The sequence below is a fragment of the Hyaena hyaena genome, unplaced genomic scaffold (genome assembly GCF_003009895.1).
Source record: "Hyaena hyaena isolate Hyena2069 unplaced genomic scaffold, ASM300989v1 scaffold_1095, whole genome shotgun sequence".
NCBI lineage: Eukaryota > Metazoa > Chordata > Mammalia > Carnivora > Hyaenidae > Hyaena > Hyaena hyaena.
In genome coordinates this window covers 200587-210802 of record NW_024081729.1, presented here as the reverse complement: position 1 = coordinate 210802, position 10216 = coordinate 200587, and the positions used below count along the sequence as shown (strand labels likewise).

Sequence of the window (10216 nt, the reverse complement as noted above, 5' to 3'; positions counted from 1 at the left end):
AAGGAAAGCGTTGTGGGGCCTAGGCCTGACCCCACACCCCCCCCCAAAAAAACTGCTGCTTTGTTGAAAGGTCAGCAGAATCCTACTTGATATTTCAGCTTGCAAAGTTTAACATATACAAGATGAGGCAATTTAAAATGTACTAATTTGATCTTAGATGTACAGGCTGTATCTGAAGCACAAAAGAGTTACTGTGGTGTGATTTTAACGGGTTGCTGGTTCACTTAAGATGTGGGACTGTGTCCAGGAATATCTGGCCAGTCTTTTAAAGATCCATGACTAAGTTGACCCTATAATAGGAATACTTTCCTCCAGATTCTGGGTCAGATGGACCAGACAAAACTCTGGTTCTGCATTTGCTATAAACTTTCAGGAGTGGGGGCTCCCAGGTGGCTCAGTCAGTTAAGTGACCCACTTTTGGTTTCAGCTCAGGTCATGATCTCATGGTTTATTGAATTTGAGCCCTGTGTTAGGCTCTGTGCTGACAGCGCAGAGCTTGCTTAGGATTCTCTCCCTCTCTGCTCTCTCTCTCAAAATAAATAAACTTTAAAAAATACTATATACTTTAAAAACTAAAATGTAGGGGCACCTGACTGGCTCAGTCAGTTAAGCATCTGTTTTTGGCTCAGGTCGTGATCTCACAGTTTGTGAGTTCAAGCCCCACATCCGGCTCTCTGCCCGCTTCAGATCTTCTGTCCATCTCTCTCTCCCTGCTTTTGCACTGTCTCTCTCAAAAATAAATAAATTGGGGTGCCTGGGTGGTTCAGTTGGTTAAGTGTCCAACTTCGGCTCAGGTCATGATCTCATGGCTAGTGAGTTTGAGCCCCATAGAGGGTTCTGTGCTCACAACTCAAAGCCTGGAGCCTGCTTGGAATTTTGTCTTCCCCTGTTTCTGTCCCACACTACCTCATGTGCTCATGCTCTCTCTCTCTCTCTCTCTCTCTCTCAAAAATAAACAAACATTTTAAAAATAAATTTTTACAACTTTAAAAATAAATAAATGTAAAAGCTATGATTAGATGTAGACTGTATAAAAGCAGGAGGTAGGCTGGATTTGGTCCATGAGCCATAGTTTGCCAATTCTTCTAGAGAATATCTATATAAAGTAGCCTTTTGAGTTTATAATTTCATTTGAAGGCATGAAAGGGAATTTGTGATTTTCTTCAGAACATTTTCTTTTCTCTAGCTTTCTTTCTTCTTCTTTTTTTTAAATTGTATTTTAAGTAGGCTCCATGCCCAACATGGGACTTGAACTCATGACCCTGAGATTAAGAGTTGCATGCTCTACCAAATGAGCCAGCCAGGTACCCCTTGGGAATTTGTATTTTATTTTCTCATTTTTATTTTTTTAAATTTTTTTATGTTTTATTTATTTCTTAGAGACAGAGACAGCAGGGGAGGGTCAGTACTGAAAGACCTCCATGCAAATACAAAGGAAAATTCCGTATTTTGAGACCCATTTCACTGCGCAATTACCTTTCCTTTTAATTTTCAATTGGAAATTATTATTAATCATGCTAAAAAGAAAATATCAAAAGAATAACCTACTTCTTTAATTGACTTCTAAAATATTGACATGCTCAATTATCATATGCCCTTGGATCAGTATTAGTATCGAGCAGGGGTGAAAACACATTTTCAAAGATGAAATATGCAAAATCTCATTATAGATCAGAATTGAAAGTCAAACATTTTTAATTGATTTTAATGGTAGGAAATAACTTTGAACCCTAATTAAGAGAAATGCCTATCCTCTACCAAAGAATTTCATTTTCCTCTTTAATAGAGTTGTTTTACCAAAACTCTTACTCAGTACTGTGATTATATTTTAAATTTCATCAATGAAAATGTTGTGAAAATTATCTTATCTTATATGTGCCTATATAATATCCTCAATTTTGCCTGTTAGCCCACAAAAATCCTAAAATATTTACTATTTACAGACCTCTGTTTTAGATGAATTAAAAATATGAGTAAGAAGTTTGCCAGTTGGAGGGAGGAAATATTTCCAGCCAAAGAAGACAGCTTGAGCACATGAGAACCAATAGAATATGTGAAAAATAAGCAGTTACTACATACTGAACGATACAAACACTATGCTTCCTTTTTCTTGTATTTTTGAGCCAATCAGTAATACCAATTTCTTCCAGAAGATGGCTCCCTTTAATTATTTTCCCAACATTTTATAATGAAAAATTTCCAACATCTAGAAAATTTGAAAGGATTTGACAGTAAGCACTCATAAATTCACTACTTTGATTCTCTTATCAACATTTTATTATGCTTGTTTTATCACACATCTATCCATTTATCTATCCCTCCATCCATTTTTTTGATGTTTCACTATATTTCCCCCTATTTACTTAAGTAAATATTTCATTAACTAGTACTCAGTATTTATTTAGTTTTGTTTCTTTTAAAGTAAAATTCACATACAATAAAATGCTCAAATCTTAATGAACATTCCCTCAGTTTTGACCAACTGTGTAATTAACCGAAAATCTATAGATATAGAACAGTACCATTACCAGAAAGGTCTCAAATATACCTTCCTGCTCAATCCTTTCCACCCATCCAGAAGCAACCACTGTTCTGATTTTTTCTCATCAAAAGTTAGTTTCACATCTTGTAGAACTTGATATATATGGAATCATACAGTGGTACTTTTTGTGGGATAAGACTTTTTTCACTTAGCATAATGTTTTTCATACTCATATGTTGATGTGTAAGTCAAAAGGTCATTCCATTTTAGGGGTACCTACTTGACTCAGTTGGTAAGCATCCAGACTCTTGATTTTGGGTCAGGTCATGATCTCACCGTTCATGAGACTGAGCCCGGCTTTGGGCTGCATGCTGACAGCTGAGGGCAAAGAGCCTTTTGGGATTCTGTCTCTTCTCTCTCTGCCTTTCCCCCACCCCTCTCAAAATAAATAAACTTTTTTTTAAGTTCATTCCATTTTATTTTTGTGTAGTAGTCCATTGTATAAATATATATTATTTTTTGTTTATATATTCACTTATTGATGAAGCCCCTACACTGTTTACTGTATTCATTATGAGTACAGCTGTTCTTGTATAAAGCATTTTTTAATTAAAAAAAATGTTTTTAATGGGGTGCCTGGGTGGCTTAGTCGGTTGAGCGTCCGACTTTCGCTTGGGTCATGATCTCGCGGTTCGTGGGTTTGAGCCCCGCGTCGGGCTCTGTGCTGACTGCCAGCTCAGAGCCTGGAGCCTATTTCAGGGTCTGTGTCTCCCTCTCTCTCTGACCCTCTCCTGCTCATGCTGTCTCTCTCTCTCCTAGAAATAAATAAAAATATTTAAATAAAAAAAAGTTTTTAATTACAAAATAATACAAATGGTACTTACCCTTCCTATATTCCAGGATTGAATTGTAGGACTTAAATCTTTCTATATCAAAGCACATTATAATTCTTTGTAACATTTTAGCAGGGAAAAGTAATTTAAAAAGTACATAACAATATAGAGACTACTTTAATGAACCTTCCTACTCAACACCAGCTTCAAGTATTATCCATTCCTGGTCATTTTTTAATCCATGCCTTTAGCCACTAGCTGCTCTCCTACATTATTTTAAGACAAATCCCAACCATCATGCTATTTCATCTGTAAATATTTGGTATGTATCTAGAAGTATAAGAACATTTTTTAAAATTAAACATGACCACAGTACAATTAGAACACCTAAAGGATTAACAGTAAGTCTAAATATCCTACCCAAAATCCAATCAGTATTCAAATTACCCCTGTGGTCTGTCCCGCATGTTTGTTCAAATAAGGCCTCAAATAAGATCCATATGTTGCAATTGGTTGAGGAAGTTCTTAAATCTCTTTTAATCCATAGGTAGAGCCAGCTTCAAGTTGTGCAACCAATGCAGTCACAGTCGCACAGGGCCTGACTCAAGAGCATCCCACACTTGGGGTTTAATTAAACTGTCTTAGATAGTGGTAATTCTATCCTTGAATTTCTGTTCTGTTAAGTGAAGTACAATGAGGACAATAGCGCATGTGCCTGGGGCTTGGAGCCCCACTTCCTGCTGCCTCCTCACTTTCTAGGGACGAGTTCTGAGAGTGGCTGGTTCTGCAGTCCCAGAGGTGAGCCCTCCCACCCCTCATTGCTTTTCAATTCCATTGAATTGATTTTCAATCCCATGCTGATCTCTATTAACTCATCCTTTTCTCTTTTTTAAGATTTTATTTTTAAGTAATCTCTACAGCCAATGTGGGGCTTAAACTCACAATCCCAAGATCAAGATGTTGAATGCTCCACCAACTGAGCCAGCCAGGCGCCCCCCTATTAACTAATTCTTAAGACTGGTTTCAACAAAACTACAGCTTTCTTTTTTAAATGTTTATTTTCTTACTAGCGAGAGAGACAGCACAAGCAGAGGAGGGTCGGGGGGGGGGGGTGAGGGGGGACGGGCAGAGAAACCAAAAGAAGCTCCAGGCTCTGAGCCAGAGCCCAGAGCCCAAGGCGGGCTCCAATTCAAGAACTGCAGGTCGTGACCTGAGCCCAAGTCCCACGATTAACCGACTGAGCCACCCAGGCGCCACGGTAGCTACAGCTTTCTTAACATCAGTCAGCCACTTTATTGGACTTTACAAATCTTTTCAACTACCCACTTACCGATCCTTTCAGAGTAAGCGGCTTTATAGCGGTAGCATAAACTAATCATTACATTTTTTGCTTCCTAAATCAAGTGCTCCAACTCACAATTCAACGATTGTCTCTTGCCCACTTTCCATCATATGCTAGTTTCTAGCGTCACAGAAGGGCTCAAACAATTGAGGCACTTGATCCTCCCAGTGGGCTGGGCAGCGCTCTCCTTTCTAAGCGTCCAGGTAAGGGCTTTGCCCTTCTCATTGCAACAGCCGGGTCCTGGGCTGCAATAGGCAAAAATGGAAACCTAGCTCTTCCGAGGCAGGCAGGTGTCATTTTGCAATACTTCAGGCCTTAGTTAATAGAGATTTTGTAAACTGAAAAAACTAACATGTAAAAGCTTTAGCACAATTCCTGGCACAGAAAGAGAACTCAATGAATGTTAATTATAACTGATGCAAGAGGCCATCATATACAATTTGATCAGCAAGGTGTGGGAGACAGTTCAAATGTCACTACTAGTTTGCAAATGGTGAAATTACTGAAGTTTAATTTGTTGGTCGAGGAAATGGGCCAACACGGAAGGCAAAACGTGACTTTTTTACCTGGGAGTATCATCTTCAAATCACTAAAACTATAAAATGTGGAGTTCACATTCGGTGCAGCAGGACGATGGCTCTAGGAAACCCGACCGCAGGAGAGACGGCCTCAGAAACCAACCGTCCGTCGGTCTAAACGACGTTCACTTTCTCGCTCACAGAGCCCGCTCAGTCTTCAGAGGAAGGAGGGGCCAGAGAACACCCAGATCAGTCGCTCGGCGAGATAGACGTCATCACCGAGCGCCGGAGTCAGGGGAGAGAACTGGGGGAGGAGATTGCCCCACTGCCTTATAAGGCTTCTTCCCATGATCCTCTCTTTCTCTTCACCATCTTTTTCTCTTCCCGGCCGCCGCAGCCATGAAGTGAGCGAAAGTCCTGGGTCCCAATCCGCTTTCATCGTCGGGCAGAGCACCTCTCCCGCACCCTGGCTTTGGCTTCTCCTCGCCGTAGACACCCTCCCTAATGGGCTTTCGCTTTTTGTTACAGGGTCGAGCTGTGCAGTTTCAGTGGGTACAAGATTTACCCTGGACATGGGAGGCGCTACGCCAGGACCGACGGGAAGGTGAAAGGCCGCGTCGACTAAACGCTGCTTCTGCTCTTTAGAGAGACCGGTCTATTTCGGTCTAAGCGTGTTCATTTACAACAACGTTCTTGGTCTCTGAAAGGCTTCTTTCCGGGACCCTGGTGTGCAGTGGTTGTTAGGATCAGAAGCCTCTAGGTGAACCGTTACTGAGGTTTGATTTAGTGGGAGTCCGGTCGGAAATTAGGAGTTTGGGTCCCGGGAAATGGACCACCGAAATATCTCGCTATATGACGGGCACCAAGTCCTCCTGGAATCCCAGTCGGGACCGGAGCTAGAGGTCTCCTGGTATTTGATTACCCCGCCCTTCCTGCGGAATGAGCTTACGTTTACCCGCTCTATGTATAAGACGGGGCGGAACTCAGAGGCCTTGGTGGTGCCACCCGTGCCGTTCGGGTGACAGAAGCCTTTTGGGCTTGGTGGGCCAAATGAGGAGAGAGAACTTAAGAGTTTCGAGCTCAGCCTCCTGCCTTGTTTAGAGTAGGTAACTGCTTTGAACTTGTTACTACAGGTTTTCCAATTTCTTAACGCAAAATGCGAGTCTGCATTCCTTTCCAAGAGGAATCCTCGGCAGATAAACTGGACTGTCCTCTACAGAAGAAAGCACAAAAAGGGACAGTCGGTGAGTAAAATGCACTTTGATATTGGAGGGCTCTTAAGTTTTTATTAAACTCTGAGCATCAGTTGCCACTCTGTAAAATTTGTGGTAAATGGGGCCATATGTGAAAGCGCCCTTAAGCTGTAATGCATCAAAAAGTGAAGTGAAGGGGGGAGGGGGGGATGGGCATGAAGGAGGGCACTTTGGGGATGAGCACTGAGTGTTATGTAGAAACTAATTTGACAATAAACTATTTGTAAAAAAAAAAAAAAAGTGAAAAAATGAGTGATAAAAATAGTGTCTCCTTATACATCTTAAGCTCACAGTAATGTTGAGTTGAAATTTGAAATCTTGCCTTTCCAGAGCCTGATATATTATGCGTATTTGGGTTATAGGGTGCCATGGAGGTATTTAAAGGATTCCTTCCACTGGGTAGAAATTACCTTCGGTAACTTGGTTGTGAATATGTCTGTGGGGTTAATCTTGACAGATAGCAGTGGAGTCTTACAGCATGCTGTTTTGTTGTCAAGACTGAATGCTTTTTGAAGTGCTCTTTTAGAGTGATGGACATTTTTGAGGAAAGGTTGGAGTCCCATGACAGTAAGAATAGTATTCAGGACACTTGGAGTATTTACTGACACCTTGCGGATTAAAGACGTCACTAGGTATTGTGTTAGTTTAGAAGGAAAAACTTCTTTAACTTAATATAAAGGTAGACTTGACATACTCATTAGGATCATCATGATTTCAAAAGAGGGGGGATTATCAGTGTTGCTGAGGATGTGGAGAAATTGGAACTCTTGTGCATTGCTGAATGTAGGATGGTGCAAGCACTGTGGAAATGGCTTGGCAGTTTCTTAAAAAGTTAAGTGGAACTATATCCAGCATCTGCACCTCTAGGAATGTACCCAAGAGAACTGTAAGCAGGAACTTAACACAGATGACTTCGACACAAATGTTCGTAGCACTGTTATTCACAATGGCCAAAAGATGGAAATGGCCCAAATGACCTATTTGGTGGGTGAATGGATAACAAAATGTTACATACATACAATGGAATATTTTTCAGCCTTAAAAGGCTGGCACCCAACCGATATGGATAAACCTTGAAGAAATTATGCAAAGTAAAAGAGAAGCCAGACACAGAAGGACAAATATTATATGACTGCACCTTTGTGAGGTCTCTGTAGTGGCAAATTCATAGAGACAAAGTAGAGGTTACCAGAGGCTGGGGGAGGGAGAAATATGGGTTTGGAATGATGAAAAAGTTAGAGATAGATAGTGGTGGTGGTTGCAAAACATCGTGAATGTACTTAATGCCAATGAGTTATACACTTAAAAATGCTTTAAAATGGTCAATTTAATGTTACATATCATTTATTTAGCAAAAGTTTGAATTTTACAGTTTTGATTTTTGGACATTCTCTAAGACTTGGTAGCTTTCTTGTCATAAATCATTTTCCAATTGACTTTTTCTTTTTCACTGAGAGTACTTTAAAAAAAGAAAATAGGTGAGTTGAGGTTTGGTAATTTTTTCCTAGAAGTAAATTCTTTAACATAAACACTCTTATTAAAATCACTTTTGAGGTAAGTCCTATCCAGCTAATAACTTCATTAGTTTGACTTTGTCTTTTTAAAATGGCCAGGATTTGCAAGAGATAATTTAACCAGTCTGTAATTAGAAAACTTACCTGCATGTTACAATATTTTATATATATATTTTTTATATTTTTTAAAATGGTTGCATGAATTATCTTTTTGTTGAATATTGCTGTGATCTGAATGTATACTCCTAAAATTAATATGTTGAAACCTAACTGCCAAGGTGACAGTATTACAGTGAGAGCTTTGGGAGGCTCTGCCCTCAGGAATGGCAATAATGCCATTATCAGAAATGCCCAAGAAAGGGCTCTCTTGCCTTCTTCCAACATATGATGATGCAGCTACAGCACAGAGAGGGTCCTCACGTGACCATGCTGGAATCCTGACTTCAGTCTCTAGAACTGTTGGAAATTTCTATTGTTTATCAGCTACTCAGTCTAGTATTTAGTTGTATCAGCCCTAGCACACTAAGGCAAATATAAATTTTAAAAGATTGTTTTATATGTGTTCATGAAGCAAGGTTTATAAGTGTGCTTCCATCTTTTTGTTTCATAGGAAGAAATTCAAAAGAAAAGAACCCGCCGTGCAGTCAAATTCCAGAGGGCCATCACTGGTGCATCTCTTGCTGATATAATGGCCAAGAGAAATCAGAAACCTGAAGTTAGGAAGGCTCAACGAGAACAAGCCATCAGGTAAGGAATCCTTTGTTATGAGCATTTCAGTTATTGGGATTAATTGTAGGTTATGATTGAGTTTGTAGGCATAGGAATCTGATGTTATTTTGTGTTTTGACATTTGAATCTATATTGAAACTGTCAGTCATAAATTTTGAGGTTTAATAATGCAGAAGCTTATAGTGTATACTTAGTGATTTGTTGGAACTCCGTATGCAAATAAGGCTGCTGTACAATTTCTAATCTATGTTAAGCTGACTTGGTGGTTAGTGATATTTACCCTTTGGATTTACCCTATGAATAATTGCAGATGGGGAAGGAATGTGATAATTCTGCTTCCCCTAAAACACTCTAGCTCCTTGTTAATAAGCTGCATTCTTACGAAGTAAAACACTTTGCCTTAAATTATTCTTAATCCCACAGGGCTGCCAAGGAAGCAAAAAAGGCTAAGCAAGCATCTAAAAAGACAGCAATGGCTGCTGCTAAGGTAATTGTGAGATTGTCTTGGATTTCTTATTTAAAATAAAAGGGGGAGGGGCCCTGGTTGTCTGAGTCCTTAGAGCATGTGACTGGATCCTGGGGTTGAGTTCAGACCCCACATTGGGTATAGAAATTCCTTAGAAATAAAAGCTTTAAAAAATACTAAAGTAAAATGGCAGGAAAATTTACTTTTTAATCAAATTGTGGTTAATGAAAGTTTCAAATTTTTTTAAGTTTATTCATTTTGAGAGAGAGGGACTCAAACAGGCTCTGTGCTGCCTGTGCAGAGCCCAACTCAGGGCTCAAACCCATGAAACAGAGCCGAAATCAAGAGACAGTCAACTGACTGAGTCACCCAAGTGCCCCAAAAGTTTCAAGTTTTTAAGGAATTAAGTACAGTGCTCCAATGAAAATGACGTTCCTAACTGGTTTCCTGGGTAGCTGATTCAGAGCTCCATCTGCCAGAGCCAAGTGAAATCTGTTGGTGCCAGACAGAAATTGGGGAAGGGGAAAATAAAGGTGGCTTTTATTTTTAAAGTTTATTTTGAAAAGTTTTCAATAGTAGTACAGAGTTTGCCCAGCTTTTCTCAGTGTTACTAGTTACGATAATCATAGTAAAAATATCAAAACCATTGGTTTTAGATGACTAGTAATGTCCTTTTTCTGTTCTTAGGACACAGTTCAGGATCCCACACTGCATTTAGTTATGTCTTCTCACTTAACCCCTCCAACCTGTGATAATATCTTTGTTTTTCATTTACATATTCTATACAGGTGGACTTTTAACTTTTCCTGAGATGGCTGGCTCTTAAGAGTAATAGGAACACAGTTAACTAATAAGGAAAGCAATCTAGGATAGAGAGTCTAGACATAAGAAAGGTGATTGAAAAAGTTGCATGGAGTAATGTTACATAACATGTTAATCTTTTTACAGGCTCCCACAAAGGCAGCACCTAAACAAAAGATTGTGAAGCCTGTCAAGGTTTCTGCACCCCGAGTTGGTGGAAAACGCTAAGTTTGCAGATCAGATTTTTAAATAAACATCTGACTATAATTAGATTGTGG

At 39.6% G+C, this 10216-nt stretch overlaps 1 protein-coding gene across 1 annotated transcript; it reads left to right on the top strand.

Annotated features, from left to right (window-relative positions):
* Window positions 1–5477: 5477 nt before the first annotated feature.
* On the top strand, window positions 5478–10210 carry RPL24 (ribosomal protein L24). Its single transcript, XM_039222280.1, has 6 exons — window positions 5478–5579; window positions 5704–5779; window positions 6309–6419; window positions 8553–8689; window positions 9095–9158; window positions 10086–10210. Exons 1-6 carry the CDS (start codon window positions 5575–5577, stop codon window positions 10164–10166), a joined length of 474 nt encoding a protein of 157 aa, XP_039078211.1. The 5' UTR covers window positions 5478–5574; the 3' UTR covers window positions 10167–10210.
* The last annotated feature ends 6 nt before the right edge of the window (window positions 10211–10216 follow it).